The 22649-nt window shown below is 46.9% G+C and overlaps 2 protein-coding genes and 1 long non-coding RNA gene across 23 annotated transcripts in view; 2 read left to right on the plus strand and 1 right to left on the minus strand.

Annotated features, from left to right (window-relative positions):
- Positions 1-19044, minus strand: part of XNDC1N (XRCC1 N-terminal domain containing 1, N-terminal like) — a 24019-nt gene extending 4975 nt beyond the window's left edge. The window contains exons 1-8 of one of the 14 annotated variants that reach the window (XM_070074712.2): positions 18825-19044; positions 17361-17484; positions 13782-13956; positions 11323-11464; positions 10450-10605; positions 9254-9432; positions 3568-3653; positions 3157-3329 (exon numbers count right to left, since the gene is read on the minus strand). In XM_070074712.2, coding sequence (XP_069930813.2) covers positions 3157-3329; positions 3568-3653; positions 9254-9432; positions 10450-10605; positions 11323-11464; positions 13782-13826 — 781 coding nt within the window. In that variant the 5' untranslated portion in view covers positions 13827-13956; positions 17361-17484; positions 18825-19044. Of the gene's footprint in view, positions 1-3156; positions 3330-3567; positions 3654-9253; positions 9433-10449; positions 10606-11322; positions 11465-13781; positions 13957-17360; positions 17485-18687 lie in introns of all 14 variants that reach the window. The other 13 variants (XM_070074744.2, XM_070074697.2, XM_089330148.1 and 10 more) reach the window with 13 other exon arrangements.
- On the plus strand, positions 3519-4173 carry LOC149128435 (uncharacterized). Its single transcript, XR_016232095.1, has 2 exons — positions 3519-3683; positions 3946-4173. It is a non-coding gene; the product is annotated as an uncharacterized LOC149128435 (long non-coding RNA).
- A 41-nt stretch (positions 19045-19085) lies between the features above and the next one.
- The window catches only part of RNF121 (ring finger protein 121), an 88012-nt gene continuing 84448 nt past the window's right edge, over positions 19086-22649 (plus strand). For 2 of the 8 annotated variants that reach the window (XM_089330202.1, XM_089330203.1), the window contains exon 1: positions 19414-19507. Coding sequence is in view for 3 of the 8 variants with exons in the window: in XM_002708529.6 (XP_002708575.1) it covers positions 19445-19507 (63 nt within the window). In the remaining 5 variants the exon portion in view is untranslated. Of the gene's footprint in view, positions 19508-19544; positions 19569-22649 lie in introns of those variants that run through there. The other 6 variants (XM_002708529.6, XM_089330201.1, XM_089330204.1 and 3 more) reach the window with 6 other exon arrangements.

A 22649-nucleotide genomic window follows, 5' to 3' on the forward strand; every position in this document is an offset into this window, starting at 1 on the left:
TTTTTTAAAGATTTATTTATTTATTTGAAAGCCAGAGTTACACACAGAGAGGACAGGCGGTAGAGGGGAAGTGTCTTTCATCCACTGGTTTACTCCCAAATAGCCGCAATGGCTGGAGCTGAACTGAACGGAAGCCAGGAGCCAGGAGCTTCATCCACGTCTCCCATGTGGGTGCAGGGGCCCAAGCACTTAGGTCATCCTCTGCTGCTTTCCCAGGTGCAATAGCAGAGAGCTGGACTGAAAGTAGAGTAGCTGGGACTCAAACCGGCACCCATATGGGATGCTGGCACTGCTGGCTGGGGCTTTAACCTACTATGCCATAGTGCCGGCCCCAAAATACTAACTCTTATGAGGCACTTCACCTGGATTCTCTAATCTAAATCTGTGCTTTTCTTTCAAAGCACTTACCAGAGTTGTAGGTTAGATTCCTTTGTGTGCCTTGGACATGTGCCTTTTCAGTGTAGTAGGAATGTTGACTTTTTAAAAAAGATTTATTTATTTATTTGAAAATCAGAGTTGAAGAGAAAGAGAGAGATCTTCCATAGGCTGGTTCACTCCCCAGATGGCCTCAATGGCCAGGGCTAAGCCATGCCAAAGCTAGGAGCCAGGAGCTTCATCTGGGACTTTCACAAGGGTAGCAGGGGCTCAAGTACTTGGACCATCCTCTGGTGCTTTTCCCAGGCCATTAGTAGGGAGCTGGATTGGAAATGGAGCAGCCAGGACTTGAACCTGCACCCATGTAGGATGCCAGCATTGCAGGTGGTGGCTTTACCTGCTACACCACAATGCCACCTGCAGAAACATTGCTGTTTTATTTCCTGTGCTATCTTGGCCACCTAGCACTTGGCACATAAGGGATACTCAATATACATCTGTCAAATGAGTGTGAACAGAATTTATAAACACTTTTACAACACCGAATATTTCAAAGTGCTTTGAAAGTTTCAGCTCATAGTAGGTGCCCAATAATGGTTAGTTTCCTCCCATTCTCTGTCTCTTAAAATAATACATTCCATCTTTCCTACATGGAGGTGATTCCCAATTATTGCTACTTCTTGGTATACATGCCTCGCCTTGAGTCGGGGCTGAACCCACTAAGTGCTGCTAATGAACAGGCTATGGAGAGAGCGATGGGATGGTGCTCCAGTGGTTAGGTTGTCCAAGGCTGACCTCTGCCTCGCTGGCACTCTCTCCTGCCTTGTAGTTTGCTCACTTTCATCAAACAAGCTGGCATTCCGCTCTACAGAGAGGCTCTTGTGGCAAAGGACCAGAGGAGGGCCTCAGTCTAAAAGGCCTTGGGGAAGTGAGCCTCACCAACAGCCAAGTGAGTGGGCTGAGAAGCAGACACTTTTCAGTTTAGCCTTGAGGTGAGCAAGCTTATGACACTCAGCTGGAGGACCCAGCTAAGCCATGGCTGATTCCCAATCATCATAAACTAAATTTGGGGGTAATTTGTTACACAACAATGGATGACCATATCTCCCATTTTTAAACAAAGTGATACACTCATTATTTTACTAATTTGTTTAACTCTTTGAAATGACAAGAGAAGTCTTTTCCTTGTAAAAAGTGTTCCAGGGGCTGGTACTGTGGTGCAGTGGGTTAAGCACCACTTAAGCAGCAGCAGTGTGGCTGTTCTACTTCTCAGCCAGCTCCCTGCATACATGCCTGGGAAAGCAGCGGAGGATGGCTCAAGTGCTGGGGCTCCTGCACCCATGTGGGAGATCTGGATGAATCTCCTAGCTTCAGTCTGGCCCAGCTCTGGTCATTGTGGCTATTTGGGGATTGAACAAGGGGATGGAAGACCTCTTTCTCTGTCTCTTCTTCTTTGTCTTTGTAACTGTTTCTTTCAGTACATATATACATACATAGTGTTCCAGGGGCCATTGCTGTGTAGTGGGTAAAGCCACTGCCTACAGTGCCAGCATCCTTTATGGGCACTGGTTCAAGTCCTGATTGCTCCACTTCTGATCTAGCTCTCTGCTAATGCATTGAGAAAATATTGGAGCATGGCCCAAGTGCTTGGGCCCTTTCACCCACATGGGAGACCCAGATGAAACTCCTGGTTCCTGGCTTCAGCCTGGCCCAGCCCTGGTTGTTTCAGCCATTTGGGGAGAGAACCAGTGAATGGAAGACCTCTCTCTCTCTCTCTCTGCCTTTCAAATAAGTAAGATCTTCAATTAAAAAAAAAGATATATTCTGAATGAAATAATGTGATTCTGTTTTCTTAACTTTTCAGTGAGTGTCCTGCTGGTTTTCTCTTTCTTGCTATCTAGAATAGTAAAAAGAACAAGAGCTTTGGGGGTTCAAATCCAGGCTTTGCTACTTATATTGAACTTTAGATTGTACAATGAGGATGGCATATCTGCTTTCTACTATAAGTTTGTTGAGACATTTATTAAGTAAAGCTATTAAGTGCCTAGGTGGGCTGGTATTGTGGCACAGTGGGTAAGGCTGCCACCTGTGATGCCAACATCCTGTATGGGCACCAGTTCGGGTCCTGGCTGCTCCACTTCCATTCCAGCTCCCTGCTGCTGTGCCTGGTAAAGCAGTGGAAGATGGCCCAAGTCCTTGGGTCCTGGACCCATGTCCTGGATCATGGGTTTGGTCTGGCCCAGCTCTGGCCATTGTGGCCATTGAGGAATTAACCAGCAGATGGTAGATCTCTGTCTCCCCCCACCCTCACCTCCCCATCTCCCTTTCTGTAACTGCCACACACAGACACACACACACACACATACACATGCTTAGAAATGTCTGGTGCAGAGTAAAAATCCCAATTTTTTTTAACCCTTTCTCCTTCTGCAATACAACTGCACTATTCCTGAACCTTATTTCTCTATTACACTCCACTCACCACCACGCTCATGTGGTCTTTCTGAGACAGATCACAGAACATGAAGACTGCAAGGGGCCTAGATATTATTTGGTTTAATTCCTTCACACTGAAGAAGAAGGAAATGAGCCCAAGGGATTAAGGATTCCTAACTCCTAGGCCAGCAGTGTGTGAGCTCCCATGCAGTGCTTATTCTCTTCTGCCAACACTGACGCTGGTCTTTTTCAGAGTCCCGCCTGTGAGTCTGCCTGCATGACAGCCGGTGGATTCAGAGAGGAAGGATACTGCTAGATACAGGGAGGTGCAATCCCGGAGCTCACCTGCACACTCCACATGACTGGGCCCTGGGGCTGCGTGGTCGCTCCTTGGGCTTGCCACACTGGCTGGAGGCACCTTGCATGCAGCAGAAAGCACCATGCGGGCTGAACGGCCCAGGGCCCCCGGCTGCAGCTGCAATAGCATGTCCCTGAGCTTTGACATTTCCGTGGTGTTCCTGCAAGGAAACAGAGTACTTCACTTCAGGCAGAAGCTAGGCCTCATTCTGCTCATCCACGCTATGGCATTTGACAAGAAAGCCAATGTGATACACAGACAGGGCTGGGCCTGAAGCATGTGGTCAACTGTGGGAGAGAGGGTACAGGCTTGTGTGTGGCTTAGTGACTTGGTGGCCCTTCTCTTCCAGGAGAAAGATGACAAGTGGCTGGGAGACCTCCGCTACTGCGGCTACGTACTTCTGGGGGTCTGGGAAGAACGTCCTCCGGATGGAAGGATTAGCCAGCCAGGGGCTGGCACCAGCTGCTGGGTCATCAGAAGAGACCTAGGAAGTGGAAAAACATGAAATACCAAGGTTAGCCATTAGGGGACACTGCCACCTAGTGCCAGGGCCTCCTCCCAAACCCTAGGAACTCCACTTGGTTAGTAAGTGAACGCAATCTGCTGAAGTTTCTGCATGGCATGTGTGTGTGTGTGAACTCCTGAGTTCTCTTCTAGCTGTAAGAACTCAGATTCTGGGGCCAGCGCTGTAGTGTAGTGGGTTGAACATCTGCCTGTGGCACCAGCGTCCCATGTGGGTGCCAGTTTGAGTCCCAGCTGCTCCACTTCTGATCCAGAACCCTGTTGATGACCTGGGAAAGCAGTAGAAGATGGCCCAAAGACTTGGGCCCCTGCACCCACGTGGGAGACCCAGAAGAAGCTCCTGACTCCTGGCTTTGGATCAGCTCAGCTCTGGCCTTTGTGGCCATCTGGGGAGTGAACCAGTGGATGAAAGACCTCTCTTTCTGCCTCTCCCTCTCTCTGAAACTGCCGCTCAAGTAAATAAACCTTAAAAAAAATAAAAAGAACTGAGATTCTGTGATTCCATACACTTAGTTCCCAAGTGCCAAGGGTTTTTCTATGACCTGAAAGCCCCCAGGAATAAAAGTATTTGTACTGTTAGGAAAACAGGGCTATGGGGACTGATGTCAAATGTAAACTTTTGAAAACAAAATTTTTACATTGTGTATATATACACAAAACTGATTCATGTAGGTACAAAAATCATTCATCTCTATACACCTTTGTGGGAAACAAATTATACATATATATTTATATATACAAATAGTTCTACTTTGAATGATTTGGGGACATTTTAATCATTATTATTCTACTAAATATTACTTAATAATTTATTTAATTTCTAGTATGATTTATTTTGTGAACAATTTTGTTCACCTGCACCTAAAGTCCTATCAATTTTAGCCCTCATTTCTAGCATCTATGAAGAGATGCATGTGTGAATGTTTGTATACAGATAGATATCACGTGTCTCTAGCATTAGTCACTTTATTTAGTACAGCCATTTTATAACCTCTTTTAGCTCCATAAATGTCTATGTATAATAATTTTCCAATGATCTCTATGTAGATTATTTCTACAGAGGCTTTTATTTATGTGGCATGCTACAGTTTTTAAAATTCTCTGTCAAAATTCAGTTATCTTTGGCTATTTCTATTTTTATTTTTATAAATTTCTTTTTTTGCCCTTAAAAATTAGAAAAAAATTCTTTTTCTTTCATTTTCAACTCTGTTTCTTCTTTTTTAAAAAAATATTTATTTTAAATATTTGAAAGGCAGAGTGAGAGTGAGAGGAAGAGAAACAGAGATTTTTTTTTTTAAAGATTTTATTTACTTATTTGAAAGTTAAGAGTTACAGACAGTGAGAGGGAAAGACAGAGAAAAAAAGTCTTCCTTCTGTTGGTTCCCTCCCCAAATGGTTGCAACAGCCAGACCTATGCCGATCCGAAGCCAGGAGCAGGTAGCTTCTTCCCTGTCTCCCACGCGGGTGCAGAGGCCCAAGGATTTGGGCCATCCTTTACTGCTTTCCCAGGCCATAGCAGAAAGTTGGATTGGAAGAGGAGCAGCCGGGACTAGAACCGGTGCCCATATGGGATGCTGGTGCTGCAGGCAGAGGATTAACCTACTGTGCCACGGTGCTGGCACGATCTTTCATCCGCTCGTTAACTTCCCAAATGGCCACAACAGCCAGGTCTGGGCTTGGCTGAAGCCAGGAGCCAGGAACTCCATCTGGATGTCCCACATGGCTGGCAGGGACCCAAGTACTTGGGTCATCTTCTGTTGCCTTTCCAGGCATATTAGCAGGAAGTCCAACCAACTAGAATTCAAACCAGCACAATATGGGAGGCTGCTACTGTTGTGGCTTAACCCACTGTGCCACAATGCCAGCCCCTTAACGCTGAGCCTTGTATCACAGATTCTTTTAAAAGTTAATGTCTTTCTCATAAAGCATGGCTTTGGCCTCATTTTTCAAGCTTAAGAAGTAATATTTTCTTTTAAAAAAATGTTATGTTGGGGGGGGGCAGTGCTGTGGCGTAGCGGGTTAACACCCTGGCCTGAAGCGCTGGCATCCCTTATGGGCTCCAGTTCAAGACCCAGCTGCTCCACTTCCTATCCAGCTCTCTGCTATGGCCTGGGAAAGCAGTAGAAGATGGCCCAAGTTCTTGGGCCTCTGCACCCACGTGGGAGACCCGAAAGAAGCTCCTGGCTCTTGGCTTCGGATCGGCACAGCTCTGGCTGTTGCAGCCATCTGGGGAGTGAACCAGTGGATGGAAGACCTCACTCTCTGTCTCTACCTCTCTCTGTAACTCTGTCTTTCAAATAAATAAAATAAATCTTAAAAAAAAATAAAAAAATGCTATGTATTGGGGGCTGGCATTGTGGTGCAGCAGGTTAGGTCACCGCCTGCAATGCTGGCATATCATATGAGCACCAGTTTGAGGCCTGGCTGCTCTATTTATGATCCTGCTCCCTGCTAATGTACCTGGGGAAGCAGCAGAAGATGCCTCATGTATTTGAGCCTCTAATACCTGTGTAAGAGACACAAATGGTGCTCCTGGTTCTTGGCTTTGGCCTGGCTCAGCCTGGCTATTGCAGCCATTTGGGGGAGTGAACCAGCGGGTAGAACATCTATCTCTGTGTCTCTTCCCCTCTCTCTCTGTAACTCTGCCTTTAAATAAATAAAGCTTAAAAAAATATTTACTTGAAAGGCACAGACAGAGACAGAAAAAGATCTCTCATGTGCTGATTCATTCCTCAAATGCTCACAATAGCCAGGGGTAGGCCAGGCCACAGTTAAGAGCCTAGAACTCCATCTGGATCTCCCACTTGGGTGGCAGGGACCCAAGTACGTCAGTCGTAGCTTGCTACCTCCTAGAGTGCACATTAGCAGGAAGCTTGGATGGAGGGTGGAGCTGGAACTGAAACCTGGCACTGTGGTATGGGATGCAGGTGTCCAAAGTGGTTGCTTCACCACTATGGCAACCATCTGTGTCCCCCTCCCCAATTTCATTTTATTTGAAAGGCAGAGAGACAGACAGATAATGTTTCCACCCACTGTTTCACTCCCCAAATGCTCACAATGAGCAGAGTTTGAAGCTGGGATATAAGAGTTCAATTCAGCTCTCCTTCCTGGAAGCAGGAATCCAATTACTTGAGCCATCACTGCTGCCTCTCAGGATCTACATTAGCAGGAAGCTAGGGTCAGGGGCTAGAGGCAGGTATTGAACCCAGGCACACAAATATGGGACGCAGGCATCTAAACTACCAGGCCAAATGCCTGCCCTAATATTTAATATTTTCTAATCACCATTTCAGTCTCTTCCTGGACCAAGCATTAATTTGGAAATGTTCTGTTTAATCTCCTAGGTTTTTCATTTATTCCTGATGTTAGTTATGAATTTTACAACAGTACTACTAGAGAGTATGACTACATATATAGAGAGTTTATTCAACCTTAACTATAAATGAAACTAATCATCAGGAACTTTGCTTCTGAGCCCCAAGTACTCAGAGTCAAGTGGTCTGCATTTAAATCCACTGACTTCTTTAGCTGGGTGACCTGGGATACCACTAAATGTATTTATAATTTTGTTTCCTTACTGTAAAATCAGTGATTGTAACAATCTTATTTCACTTAATTAAAGCCCTTGCTTTGCTTTCATTGTAATATACCAATCAGACTGACACATTGGAAATAAGTCCATGGCACTTTAGGTGTCTCAAATTATAAAACTGGGGTGGGCAGCAGGTTAAGTCACTGCTTGGGATGCCTGCATCCCATACTGGAGCGCTGGTTTGAGTCCCAAAGGCTTCTGATCCAGCTCCTTACTAAAGCATGCTTGGGAAGCCATGGATGATGATGGTTCAAGTAGTTGGCCTCCCTTGGGGGCCAGCACTGTGGCGTAGTGGGTTAAGCAGTGCCAGCATCCCATATGGGCCCTGGTTTGAGTCCTGGCTGCTCCACTTCTGAACCAGCTCCATGCTGATGGCCTGGGAAAGGAAGCAGAGGATCATCCAAGCGCTTGGGCCCTTGCCACCCACATGGGAGACCCCAATAAAGCTCCCGGCTCCTGGTTTCACCAGGCCCAGCACTGGCCATTATGGCCATTTGGAGAGTGAACTAGTGGATGGATGATCTGGGGCTCTCTCTGTCTCTCTCTCCCTTTGTAACTCTTTCAAAATAAGTAAATAAATTTTAAAAAATTATAAACCTGAGTGCCATCAACTGGTTTCCATGTACCATGTGACTCCTGTAGAACTGTTCCAGGACCTCCTTTCCCATGATTTCATGAGGCCCCCACATGTATGTTTCACCCAGCATTGACGTTCAATGGCTTCCTGACATTATGGCTCTGGAGTTGCTCACTCCCTGCTTCAGTCCACCATGGTCCTAGAGGTGCAGAGTACTTCAGATGGCCAAAATGGAAAAAAACGGGGAAGCCTTTATTTAGCCCAAAACTAAGGTGGCCAGATGTCCAACCTGGGATATTCCTGCTTTTCCTGTCGTCTTGGTATAATTATTAATAGCACTCTTTGGCGCCTCAGTGTCCTGGCCTGGATGATATATTTCACAGTGACTCTATCTACAGCTCCCCTCTGAAAGGTCATTTATACAATGAACATTTATATCAAAAGCCTGCTTTGCTCTGGGCACTGTTCTAGGTTCCAGGAATGCATTACAGAACAGGACAGGCAGGTCCCTAATCTCACGGAGCTTCCATTTCAGTTAGCAGCCGTGACCAGACACCTGGCTCCATTCATGCCAGCTTCCAAAGCATCATGGTGGAGCACACTCAGCTGTCCTTCTACCTTCTGTAGCCCCTTCCACCGTGTAAGAGCAAATCTCAGACCAAGCCATACTTTGTCACAGCTCCCTGGGTCTCCCTGAAAGCTGTACCACGAAAGTGTCCACTGCTCTGTCTGCTCTCACTCCGTTTCCTCCTCCTGATGCTGCCACTTCTTTTTCTCAGTAACCTCAATGGAGTGACCCTTATGAGGCTCGCTCATGTGACCTGTGATGCTCTTGGCTGTCAGATGCTTGAAACTTCTAAGAAATGTACTGTATGCTTGGGGAAGTAGTGTGGTGTGATGACAGCAGACCCGATTTCTTGTCCCCACTCTGCTCTGACTCACTGTGTGACTTTGAATGTGTGTAAGCTTCCTTATCTGAGACATAAAATGAGGTGGCTGGGGCTATATGCTCCCTAAGCATTTTTGTTTTCCAGTTTCCAAAATTATGATGTGACTATAAGGGAGTTTTGGGACTTTAGGCACTGAAAGGAAAAGTCTGATGAAAGCTCTGGCCTGCAAGAACCTATACACAAAGTGTGACCTTAAGTTTGGATCCAAAAAGACCTGCATTCTGGCCCAAGAATGATTGGTCCCATAGCTTTATGCACATGATATTTACCCGCAGTTTCCACATGTAAGAGGGAAGAAGGATTACACTCCCACCTGCAAGAAAGAGTAGCAAGCCCACTGATGCCTGTGTGCGTGTCTACCTCTCAATCAAGCACCACCTTCCTGACCAGAAACCTGAGGTGGGAAGGAAAACACTGCAGCCTTGCTCCACCATCACACGTACCTGACTCAGCCCAGGGCGGACAGGGGCCGTGGGATCCATCGCAGGGTCATCCGAGGAGTCCAGGGAGGAACGCACCCGCAGGAAAGCCAGCCCGAAGGACTGCTGCCGGGTGAAGGGTTGGGAGCAGGTCAGGCGAAGCCGATCCCAAGACTCTCCTGAGGCCGGAGCCAGGAAATCATCTCCAGGAGAAAAACAGAAAAGGGGCGGATGGGTGGAAAGCGGACATAAACGGAAGGGAGAAAGGAAAAGAAGGTAAACGCTGAGGCAAGGAAAGACAAGCAGGGGCTCTGCAGAGTGAACTCCGACACGAGGAAGAGGGGGCTCATCAGCAACTGGCCCTCAGGCTTCAGGGCTCAGGGCATGATAAAGCCAAGCAGGCCAGGCAGGGGCTTCTCAGACCCAGCGCCTCCGCATCGTCACCCAGCTGTCCTGGTTCCACACTGCTCCCAGCATGGACACATCCTCATTCTACACCTCTCCAGAAACCTCACCAGCACCTCACTTTAACATGAGTATCTGTATCCGCAGTGGTGGGGTGTGGGGACACTACTCACCCAGTGGATCAGCTGAGACCCCTCCCTCACACTACCACATGCTCTACATGCCTACTCATGCATCCGTATCACAAACCCCTCACCCTTGAGGCCTCCACACTGTCTTGTCAGTACCTCATCTCTGCCACTGCATATGTCCCTCCCCCCACACCATTCTTCCTTTTCAATAGTCCAAACACCTCCAATGCAAACCCAGAAAAATCCTTAATAGATTGTAAGCCCCTAGAGGCCAGGAGTCAGATTTTATGCTTTTTCTGCAGAGCCTAGTGAACAGAGATTGGCATCAACTTAAGTCAGGAAGTGCCTCCTGCTACGTAACTACAGCCACCTTACAGCCTCCCGTCATTCACCTACACACTGATCCTGGACCTGTCTTACAAGGTTTACACAAACAATAAAACCAGTAATCTGCCAGCGTGTGCTCTATGCTGGGCTCCATTCTCCATTACACAAGTTATGTGTAAATAGAAATCATGCCTCATAAATATCCCCAGCCATCACGCGTCCCCATCACACAACTCACAACAAGCAAATCATTCATTAACTACCCTCTCCTCCCAACCATCGGCACCCACAGCACTGATAGCCCCTGTTTCTCTTTCTCGAAAACCTCCCCGCCTCTTCCTCTTTTGCCCTCTTTACCATGTTTAAACATGCGGACCCCTGAGCTGTTCTTCCCCTGCTTTGAATCAGTTAGGGACATCAGCATGGTGGCAGGGAGCAGGGTGACGAAAGGTCTGTCCAGAGACCAGGAAGAACGGCCCACATCGATTTGCAGGAAAGCACAGCCACAGTTACCTGGGGATGACAGATTTGGGAGAAGGTTAAGGGCTGGGGGATGACTGCAGGCAGGAGAATGGGGTGGGAAGAGGGCACTCCTCCAGCCTAGAGGTAGTTGGAAGCCGCGGTTAGGCCCGGCAACATGTGGAGTTGAACAGGGAGCTGGTTTCAGCAATGGGATGAGACCTGGGTCCACTGAGTGATGATGTGACGGTTCACCAGGCCCTGCCAGCCAGAAATCTTCCCTGAATTTAGGGACTCGTGGTTTCCCTGTCCTCTGGCCCTGGCAGGTAATGCTAAATTCCGTCACTCTTAAATCCTTGCTAGGGAGTCTGATGTTTCTCTGTCCTGACAAAGCTGAGATCAGTGGTCTTTGACAGTCCTTTATTCCAGAGAATGCAGAGGTCAAGATTCTCAATCCATAATCCTGGACTAATTCTGCACAGTTCATCCTTTGAGCATCCTCTTGGCACTGACACTCAGAGGTGTATGCAGAGTCTGTTTACTGACATTCATAATTGTCAGCATCCTGAGGTTTTACCCAGACTGCGCGGGTCAAAGCAGAGCAGGGATGTTATGTAGCTCAAGCACCACAGACCTGGCCCCTTCACACCAGGCAGGGCTTACTCACGGAGGCTGCTTAGCCAGATGGACTGGGCCGTTTGAGTGGCACGTTTAGAGGGGAATATCATTCCTGTGTCCTCCTGCAGAGGTTCCCAGCTCCATGGGACTCACCCACATCGATGTAGCCAATGGGCACTGCCCTCTCCAGCTGTAGTTCCACTTTCAGTTGCCCACTCTTGTCCTGAGGGCAGCTGAGCCATGGTCCCTTTTGAGTGTCTGGGTTCAGCAAGTTCTCCACAGGATACTTGGGATCCTAAGTCCAAGACAGGAGAAAAATCAGGAATCTCACAGAGCCCAAGGGACTAAAGAATGCCCTTGAACGAGGGATCCCTACAATCTCAAGCCTTCTGGGAATCCTATGGCGACAGAGAAGGCACCAGAGGGGAACCCACAGGATGAAAGCTATCACAGGCCAAGTACCTGAGAGACCCCATTACCTTCTTCCTCATTCTTGACCACCTCAACTCCTTTTCATTCACAACTCTTAGGGGGTGACTAGTATAACTTCTTGATTAACAGATGAAGAAGCTGAACCTTACAGAGGTTCAGAACCTTTCCAAAGGTTACAAGCCAAATAACCAACCAAACCAGAGTGCCCAGGTTTCTGAAACTGGAGCTTTTCACCACCTCACTATACCATTTCTTTTTCATTTCTAAGATGTTTTCATAGACATTTATCTTCGTGATAAATTCTATGACATTAGAAAAACAAAGATTTTTATTCTAAGTTTGTAACTGATACTTAGCTATAAAGAGATTACTCAAAGACAAGTGATACTGAGATACAATTCTGAGTTCTAACCCTAAGTCAGATATTGTTTGGTTGACAGGCCTTGAGCAAACTATTCCTCTCTCTGGACCTAAATTTCCTCATTTATAAGTAAAGGGGGAAGACTAGCCTTGTGCTTTTCAATCTTGTTTTGGTTCAGCAATAAAACCCTTCTGGGGCAGTCACTGTGGAATAGCAGGTAAAGCCACTGCCCGCAGTGCCGACATCCCATAGGGGCACTAGTTCGAGTCCTGGCTGCTCCACTTCAAATCCAGCTCTCTGCTATGGCCTGGGAAAGCAGTAGAAGATGACCCAAGTCTTTGGGCCCCTTCACTCACGTGCGAGACACAGAGCAGCTCCTGGCTCCTGGCTTTGGATCGGCCCAGCTCCAGCCATTGCGGCCATTTAGGGAGTGAACTAGCAGATGGAAGACCTCTTTTTCTCTCTCCCTCTCTCTCCGCCTCTCTGTCACTCTGCCTTTCAAATAAATAAATCTTAAAAAAAAAAAAAAGAACACCCTTTCCTTTTTAAAAACATTTTATTTATTTATTTGAAAGGCAGAGTGATAGAAGTGGGTCCCTATAGGGTACAGTTTGCAAATCACAATCATTTTATAAAGCTAAGAGTCTACAAAGAAAACTGTTTAGGCTGATCATGCAGGAAAGGAGGAAAAGTATAATAATTTTAACATTTTACTGAGAACAGGTTTAATACAGTAGTTGTAGTTCTTACCAAGGTATTACAAGAGTTTTTGGGAGGAAGCTGAGCTCACACTGGGTGGTGGTAGTGATATCCTTCCAGGTCAGGGAAGGGTCTGGCCTGCTCAGTGGCACAGTACCCACTGCCTTTCTGGAGATGTGGGTGCAGACACTAGGCCTACAGCTTTGTCAGCTCCTTTCCCACTACGCATGCAACCCTGAGGGGGCTTCCTCTTTACCTTCACCTCCTCGCGATGCATCTTATGCTTTCTGCATTGCTCTGGGAACAAGCTAAGGGCAAGAGCTATTTCTCTCCTTGGACTCTGGACTCCCAGAGAAGGAACAATGCCTCTTCTATTAGACTAGGAGTTTCCTGGAAGTGGAGCCAAGACTCTTATCTTGGTTCACTCCTCTCAGTCATTAAGACAGAAAAATCAAGAGGGGCCCCAGCACTATGGCATAGTAGGTTAAGCCTGTGCCTGTGGTGCCAGAATCCCATATGGGTGCCAATTCGTGTCCCATCTGCTCCTCTTCCCATCCAGCTCTCTGCTATGGCCTGGGAAAGCAGTAGAAGATGGCCCAAGGCTCCTGCCCCCATGTGGGAGACCTGGAAGAAGCTCCTGGCTCTTGGCTTCAGATCGACTCAGCTCTAGCCACTGTGGCCATGTGGGGAATAAATCAGCAGATAGAAGATCTCTGTCTCTGTAACTCTGCCTCTCAAACAGATAAATATATCTTTAAGAAAATATCAGGTGGGTGTTTGGTGCAGCAGTTAAGACACTGCTTGGGATGTCTGCATCCCATATCATAGTGCCTGGTTTGTGTCCTGGCTATTTTGCTTCTGATCCAACTTCCTGCTAATGTACACCCTGGGAGGCAGCAGATGATGGCTCAAGTATTTGGGTCCCTGTCACCCATATGGGAGACCTAGATGGAGTTCTAGGTTCCTGGCTTCAGACTGGTTCAGCCCTTGCTGTCGTAGGCATCTGGTGAGTGAACCAGCAGGTACAAGATCTCTTTCTGTCTGTCTCTTTATGCCTTTCAAATAAAATGAAAATTTAAAAAAGGAACAAGAAAAACATCATGCTTTTTAATTAATATACCTGAGAGGAAAATGATACCACATGGCTGATCTTCACAGGAGCCATGGTGGACCCAGCAATTGTCCCAGTAGGAGGCAAAAATGCTTTCTCCCAAGATTTCTTCTGTCTCCACTTTGGTACTGCCTATCTTTTGGTTCTGTCAGTTTTCAGAAGAGTAAGAATCTCCACAAGACTCCTGAAGAAGAGAATAAAAGAAAAATAAGCTACTCATGGTTGTTTCTATGACAATAGGAGTCATTTGCAGTAGTCAGTTTGTCCATTTCTTTTTTTTTTTCCTTTAATTTTTTGCCAGGCAGAGTTAGACAGTGAGAGAGAGACAGAGAGAGAGTTATAGACAGTAAGAGAGAGACAGAGAGAAAGGTCTTCCTTCCGTTGGTTCACTCCTCTAATGGCCGCTACGGCCGGCGCTGCGCCAATCCTAAGCCAGGCGCCGGGTATTTCTTCCCAGTCTCCCATGCGGGTGCAGGGCCCAAGCACTTGGGCCATCCTCCACTGCCCTCCCGGGCCACAGAAGAGAGCTGGCCTGGAAGAGGAGCAAACGGGACTAATACCCAGTGCCCCAACTGGGACTAGAACCCGGGGTACCAGCGCCACAGGTGGAGGATTAGCCAAGTAAGTCATGGCACAGGCCTGTCCATTTCTGACAATCTCCTTGGGCCAGATGGGGATGGGGGGAAGGGAGCAGATCTGCACCAGCAGACAGCTCCAACAAATGTGAAACAACTGGAATGCAGCCACAAGGGGACAGAGCGGCAAGTACGAAATAATATATTCTGATGTTAATGTTGGATATACTTATAGGTGAGCCCCTCCTCCCATCCCCAGGAACATGAATTGTGCCTTAAGGGATTCATATTCCTAGAAACTAGTACACAGGAAGGAATGATAACAATGCTCAACTAAATCTATGCTAGTACTCTGTTTTGTTCTTTTCACAAAATGCTTCTTCCTATATTAGCTTTTCATTAAGATACTCCTCTAACTAGAAATCTTCAATGACTTCCTGATGTATGCGAATTCCTTGCTCTAAAAATATTAATTCAGGTTGGCTTCTCAAAGCATCTACAATGTACATCTGTATGTTTCCTGCTTCATAATCAGAGGATGTATTTTATTCAAGTCACTGTTTTGCCTATTTATTTAGTCTTTAAAAAAGTTTATATGGGGTATTTATACTTTGTCTTCTAATAAATTTTTTGTGGAAAATTTTAAATTCATGCACACACACACATACTACTATAGTGAACTCTCATGCATTCAACCCATAGCTTCAAGAATTCTTTGGTAAGAAATATATATTTTTTTTTATTTGACAGGTAGAGTTATAGACAGAAAGAGAGAGAGAGAGAAAGGTCTTCCTTCCATTGGTTCACTCCCAAAACGGCCCCCATGGCCAGCACTGCGCAGATCCAAAGCCAGGAGCCAGGTGCTTCCTTCTGGTCTCTCATGCGGGTGCAGGGGCCCAAGCACTTGGGCCATCCTCCACTACCTTCCTGGGCCACAGCAGACAGCTGGACTGGAAGAGGAGCAACCGGGACTAGAACCCTGCGCCCATATAAGATGCCCACACCACAGGCGGAGGATTAACCAAGTGAGCCACGGCACTGCCCCGGTAAGAAATATTTTAAAGTTGTCTGAATGTTGTTAGATAGGGTCTCTTCAAATATTTATATTGGCCCATTTTACTCATGTTTGTTATTGACCTGGCCCCTAAAAATTTGAGCCTACGACCTCTGATATACGCCTGATTATAATGTCTTTTTGCCTGTGGCTGGTGTTGGGGTGTAGTGGGTTAAGCATCCCTACTGGGCAGCTGGTTCAAGTCCTGGCTGCTCCACTGCTAACCCAGCTAATCTGGCAGGGAAGATGGTGGAAGATGGTCCAGGTTCTTAGCCACCTATGTGGGAGACCAGGACAGAGTTTCTGGCTCCTGATTTTAGCCTGGCCTAGACCTGACTGTTGTGGCCATTTGAGGAATAAACCAGCAGATGGAAAGTTTCTCTCTTTTTCCTCCCTCTCTTTCTGTGTCACTCTGCCTTTCAAATAATTAAATAAATCTTTAAAACTGTCTTCGTGCCTACCCCTACCAAAAATATTTTATTCCTACCTCTAAGGCTTTACTCACACCATTGCCTCTGCTTGGAATGCTCACTTTCTTTCCAACTTGTTAAACCTAATGTATTCTGGTACTCAAATGTCACCTCCACTCTGCTTAATCAGCTCCAGGTGGCAGCTCCATCCTGCCATTTCTCATTCAGCATGTAACACAGAGGGCCTTGTATTACAATTATATGTCTCTTGACTTAAGTTCTTGGAGAACAGGTTTCATGCCTGACTCATTTCTGTGTACCTAATACACAAGGTTCTATAGGAGGGAAAAGCATCCGGGTCCTGACTGGCAAATGTCCACTGCCAGAGTGACCCTAAAAACTGAGCTCCAAGAGGCTGGCAGTCACAGAGCACTCAAAGTCGGGGAGACGGCAGCAATCAGCGGCACACCCTGAGTGAGCCACATCCCCACGGCAGGCATTGCAGTCCCTGTGCGGCGAAGGCTCAGAGAGAGGGAAGGCTGGTCCCGAGTCACCTCGGCAGCCCTGCAGAGGGAGCAGGAACTCACTGAGCGTTAAACAGCTCTTCCACCCTCTGCTGGCTCTTGGAGATGTCAAAATAACCAAAATACATAAGATATGGTCTCTGTTTTGGAGGAATTCACAGTAGGTAGGGTTGGGCGTCCCTAATCTGAAAACCTAAAGTCTGAAATGCTCCCCAGTCAGCAACTCAAAGTGCTGCCACAGTGGAAAATTCCACATCTGACTTCATGGGACGGACTACAGTCAAAACACAGGCCTGCTAAAAGTACTAGATAAAACCTCTAGGCTATGTGTATAGGTTTATATAAAACACAAATGAATTTCATGTTTAGAAAAACACTTCTCCCCAAGATACATGCAAATATTCCAAAATCTAAAAAACACTTCTGGTCCCAAGCATTTGACATAAAGTTATTCAACCCATATGTTTTGTTTTTGACAGGCAGAGTGGACAGTGAGAAAGAGAGACAGAGAGAAAGGTCTTCCTTTTCTGGTGGTTCACCCCCACAATGGCCGCTGCGGCCAGCGCACCGTGCTGATCCGAAGCCAGGAGCCAGGTGCTTCTCCTGGTCTCCCATGCAAGTGCAGGGCTCAAACACTTGGGCCATCCTCCACTGCACTCCTGGGCCACAGCAGAGAGCTGGACAGGAAGAGGAGCAACCGGGACAGAATCTGGCACCCCAACCAGGACTAGAACCCGGATGCCGGTGCCGCAGGCGGATTATCCTATTGAGCCTCAGCACCGGCAGCCCATACGTTTTTGTAAAGTGATATGAAAAACTCCACCAGTTCTCACCACCAACAAACGATGTCTGAGTTAACCAGCCCCAACCCTGAAGCTGTCAATCTTAGATACTGCATTCAGATAATACTTTAAGGAATGTCTAGTAGGTACCAGGCACTGTACTCTGTAGTGGACACACAGTGGAGAACAACACTTATACCAACTTTTTCATGGGGCTCATTGTCTATCAAACTGTAGGCTCACCTTTACAAATGCTCTTGTCCTGTTTTTGTAATGGCCTCCCCTGTGTGCCTCCTCACTAAGCAGTGAGCTCTTTCAGGATACAGATTTCTGTCATTTTCATCATCTTCTACATCTCAGAGATAACCTGAAATACAGGCATTGCAAATATCCACTGAAAGTGTAATCTTGTAAGTTAATAAAACTCCAATCAGAGTTTCAGCACAAATTTCTGGCAAACACAACAAACTCCTTAACCAAAGGCCGACAAGGGGCTGATGCTGTGGTGTAGACAGTAAAGCTGCTGCCTGTGATGCCAGCATCCCACATGAGCGCAGGTTTGAGTTCCGGCTGCTCCACTTCCAATCCAGCTCCCTACTAATGCACCTGGGAAAGCAGTGGAAGATGGCACAAGTGCTTGGGCTCCTGCCCTCTTGTGGGAGGCCCAGAAGAAGCTCCTGGCTCCTGGCTTTGGCCTGGCCCAGCACTGGTCGTTGCAGCCGTTTGGGGAGTGAACCAGCAGATGGAAGATCTATCTCCTCCTCTCTCTGTCACACTACTTTTCAAATAAATAAAACAAATCTTTAAAGAAGTATAATGCTATATATTACAAAAAAAACACAAAACTATGTAACAGATAAAAGGAATGAATTAGATGTAATTAAACAAACACAGGTCTCAAAAATAACACTGAGTTAAATAATTAGGTTATAGAATGATACACAGAAAACATTTATGTTCATTAAAAACTAATGCTATATACTGTGTATGATAGACACAAAATTTTGTTACGGTCTGGCAGACACACATCTAATTCATAAAAAAGGTTGTTTCTGGGGAGGATGAGAGGGTAACTGGCCCAAGAGCAGAAGAGGCAAATTCAACTTACATTTGCATTATTTTTAAGTAAACTAAATGCCTGTAGAAGGGGTAAATATTTATCTTCTAACTTCCCGGTGGCACCCAAATAAAGCTGACTGGTATTCTAGGGCCTCTGTGGAGCCCACAGGTTCCCTGGATGGATCCAGCCCAGACGTCTGGGGTGTGTGAGCCGGGCTACAGACTTGCCGAGTACTAGCTCAGGTGGACAAGGGACAGGGCGTTGAAAATCAGGTAGGAAGAGACACAGTGAGTAAGACCTACAGAAAGAGGGGTCGGAGCTGAGGACGCAGGATGTGGAATAGGAACGAGTACGGAGGCGTATGAAACGGCATGAAACCCTAAGTAAGTGGGCTTCGGGGGCCAAGGAAATCCTGCAAAGTTCTTCAGCTCTCAGCATCAGAAGCCTGAACTCCCGGCTGCTTCCACAGCTCCCCGAAACCGGCAGCTCCTCCCATTCCTTTATACCCACCCGTCCTACCTATCGGCCACTCCCCTCTTCATCAACGAACTTCAGCGCATCTCACCGGAACCATGAACTTTAAGGAGCCTCTGCAATCTCTGATCTTGGACCACAAACCTATTCTCCCGCCAATTCGGCCCTCTAACCTCTGCCTTCTGACCCCTAGCGTCACTCTTCCTCCTCTCGAAGCTCAGGAATTCGTTCTGGGGCCTAAAGAAACCGCGTTTCTGAAAAATGACTCCCGCTGAGGCAAGAAGACAGATACACCAGCCAGAGAAACACACGAGCGTGTGTGTGTGCGTGAGATGTGTTTCTGTATGTTTTCACGGACGACCGTCCTGTCGCGGGAGCATAATTTGCACTTCCGGGTCAAATTCGGTGCCACATGGGAAATGTAGTCCTAAGTTCCCACACTTCACACCGTGGCACCCAGAGTAAGGGAGCGTCGCGCAAATTGTCCACGTAGGGACTCTTTGACTTTCCAAAGGGGAGATTAGTGAAACCTTTGCAGTGACAATAATACAAGCCCAATTTCTCATTTTCTCTTTATCCTCCGCCGCCTCAGCTTGGAAGAGCAGAGGAATCATTCCTCCTTAAATCTGAATCGAGTAGCAGATAGGTAGTCTCTAGGTCTCTGACAGCTCGCCGCCTGTTTTAATGCCCCGCCCCCTGTGCTGGAGCCCGCGCCGCCGATTGGCTACGAGCCCTTGAGCGGCGGAAGCAGCTGGCTTGCGCGGGGACGGCGGGGAGGAGGCAAGCCTTGAAGATGGCGGCAGTGGTGGAGGTGGAGGTTGGAGGAGGTGCTGCGGTGGAACGGGAGCTGGATGAGGTAAGAAGACCTGAGAGACGAAGAGAGGAGCGACTCAGCATGAAAGTGAAGGGAGTGAAAAGTGAGGTTTCAGAGGAGGCGGCCCCAGGAAAGGGGGAAGGAGCCCGAGGGGGAAAGCGGGTGTGCGGAGAGACGAATCGGGGGGACTCCGAGCTTGGGGTCCCCGAGTCCGTCATGGGTGCAGAAGGCTTGCGGTATCTTCAGGGGTGAAGATGGAAGTCGCGGAGAGAGGCTGCAGGGGTTGGGGTGTTCCGGTTTGGAGATTATTAGCTGGGGGTCCAAGAGCAGGGCTGAAGGGCTGAGCGGTAGGTTAGGAGTTGGAGGGGCGTGGAGTTCTTCCAGGGAAGGCCAGGCTTTCGCGGTAGGAGTGGATCTGTCTAGGCTTGGCCTGGGGGTGGGGACACGGACTGGGAAAGTGGGCTGATCTACTGGTATTATAGCATTAGCTTGTTTTTAAATAGGAACTTGTTTATTATTTATCTTTGCGTTTTAGTACCTGTACATCGTGTGTTCTTAGTAAAGTTTTGGTCAACGAATGAAAGAATGGATGACTGAATGATTGTATACTGGAATTCATTCGTTCACTCATTTAACAAACATTATCACCTTTGTGCGGAGTCCTGGGTTAGGTGCTAGGGCACCAGGGGCCCTTCCCTTGTAGAGCCCACCGTCCCGCTGTGGGAAGCAGATGAGACCACCTCACTGCATCGGAGGTATAATGATGGCACTGAGAATTGGGCCTAGGCTAGGGAAGGCTTCCCAGGGTTGCTGAGTACTGGATAAATGATACATACTCATTTTCTCTTTCCTTCCATCCCCTTCCTCCTCCTGTCTCCCCTCTTCTGAGTTCATTGCAGGCAGTCTCCTTGAGGGCGTATGTCCCGTTTACCTAACAGACATTTCATGACTAGTGTGTTGAATTACCAATGGTCCTCGGAAGAATTAAGAGGAAGGAGATTCTGAAGTTCTGAGGTCAAAAGGACATTGATAGCACAGAGGTGCTTGCAGTGTTGCACGTGACAACATATGGAGACGGCACCGTGGAATAGGGGCAGGGGCTGGATTGAGAGGGTTGGGACCAGTGAGTTCTCTGAGGGTCGCAATCTTAAGGGGCCCTGACTGTGCGTCGGGTCAGGGGATAGTGGCTGAAATTGGGGAGGGGCTCAGGGAAAGGGGAAAGTTGTGAACTTAGGAAGCAAAGACTGTTGATGGATGGCGGGATGACTTGGAGTTGGTTTGCTTGGTTGGGAACGTTAAGGTGAGGGGAGGAGGAGACTGAGAAACTGACAGGTGGTCAGAGCTCAGGGTGGTTTTTAAAGAGGCATTGTGGTCCCTTACTTCCTAGTCACTAGAGGCTGGAGGTATTTGGCTACTGGTTGGTTGGTTAGATTGGGTGGTTGTAGGCCAGCACCGTGGCACAGTTGGGTTAAGCTAGTTTGAGTCTTGGCTGCTGTGCTTCCGATCCAGCTCCCTGCTGATGTGTCTGGGAAAGCAGTGGAGGATGGCCCTAGTGCTTGGGCCCCTGCACCCACTTGGGGGACCCGGATGAAGCTCCTGGCTTCAACCTGGCCTAGCTCTGGCCGTTGCAGCCATTTAGGGAGTGAACCAGTGGCTGTAAGATTGTCTCTCTTTCTCTAATTCTGACTTCTAAATAAATAAATAAAATCTTAAAAAAAAAAAGATATGGTAGTTGTAGAAATGCCCTTCAGAGCTCTTCTAGCTTTAAGTTTCTGTGATTATAGTTGGCTGTGGCTCAATGAGATATATTTGAAAGCACCTTGAAAAGAGTAAATTCTGTATTGAAGTATTATTTATGATTAGCTGCAGGCTCTCCTTTGAGATAGTTACATATATCTTTCAAAGGGAGATTTAGTTACCTCTGTGTTCATTGACATAAAGAGCAAAAGTTTTGTTGTAAGACATTTTTTATTTTTGCTTCTTAGCTTTTCTTTGTTTATTGTTTTAAGGATTTAAGAGCGTCTGGTAGTATAATATATGTTCCGAAGTGGCATGTCTAGAAATCAACTTTATGTGAAATCAGTAGCATTCATCACAGAAGCCGTGTCACTTGTTTCTCTGAGGAAGAATATAATAATCTGTTGTCTAGAGATTCTGTGTGCACTGGTTCCTGTCCTTTTCTGTGTATGTTTGAAGAAAGTAACTGCGAAGCAGAGTACTCACCCACTTCAAGCTCTGGAAAGACCAAAGAGCTGGTCTGGCAGGATTTAGTTTGTGTGCAAGTTTCTACTACTGTCTCTTCAGCTGTTTCTTTCACCCTTGAGTAGTGAAAGGGAAGGTGAATTCCATCTTTTAATATATAATTATGGGGATCTACTGTGTGTCATGTTCTGAGAATTCAAAGATGAGTAAGACAGGATCTTTACCAGCTTACAGCTTAGTGAGGAGACATGCTAATTGCCCATTACAGTACTAGGTAATTGCTGTAATGGAATTGTGTAACGAGTGTAGTAGGGCACCAGAGACGAGTGCTAGAGTTTGCTAGGGGGAGGCAGTGAAGCCTTTAGGATAGGAAGAGTTTGAGCTACAAAACTATAGAGAATAACTTTACAAAAGAGCAGTGATTTGCATGCGATGGCAGAGTTCCTTCCCTGTAGTGTTTTCTGCTTGATCGATCAACAACTGTGGAAGTCAGATTTTTAAAAAAAGGGTGAGGGTAGTGTGGCTAAAGGGCTTTGGTGCATTCTTCTGTTTCCTTGGAAAGAATGCTCATGCCGTGGTTCTTCAGGGTATTATGCCTATGTTTTTGAATATCAGTTACCATTAGCATGAGACATAATCTGGAATAGCAGTTCATTTATGTTCCTTTCCTTTTGCGGGGGGGGGGGGTCTGGTTTCATTATTTTTGTAGAAATTGAGAGGAAATTTGGGTTTTGCTAATGGCTTTTCCTAATTTGGAGAGGTGAATAGAAAAGAGGGCTTAGGAAAAGCGCTATTAGCAGAAAAGGCTACTGACTGTTGAGCTTTTATTGTACACAAGCCCCTGCTTAAGGCCCTCTGCCTACATTTACATTATCTCTTTGTGAATTAGCGTTAACTCCATTTTATAAATTAGGGAACTGAAGCTAGAGAGGTTAAGAGAATTTCCCATGATTCCACAGTTTGTGGTGGGGAAGTGACAATT

Source organism: Oryctolagus cuniculus, chromosome 1 (assembly GCF_051225735.1).
Source record: "Oryctolagus cuniculus isolate XC-2025 breed Fujian yellow rabbit chromosome 1, ASM5122573v1, whole genome shotgun sequence".
NCBI lineage: Eukaryota > Metazoa > Chordata > Mammalia > Lagomorpha > Leporidae > Oryctolagus > Oryctolagus cuniculus.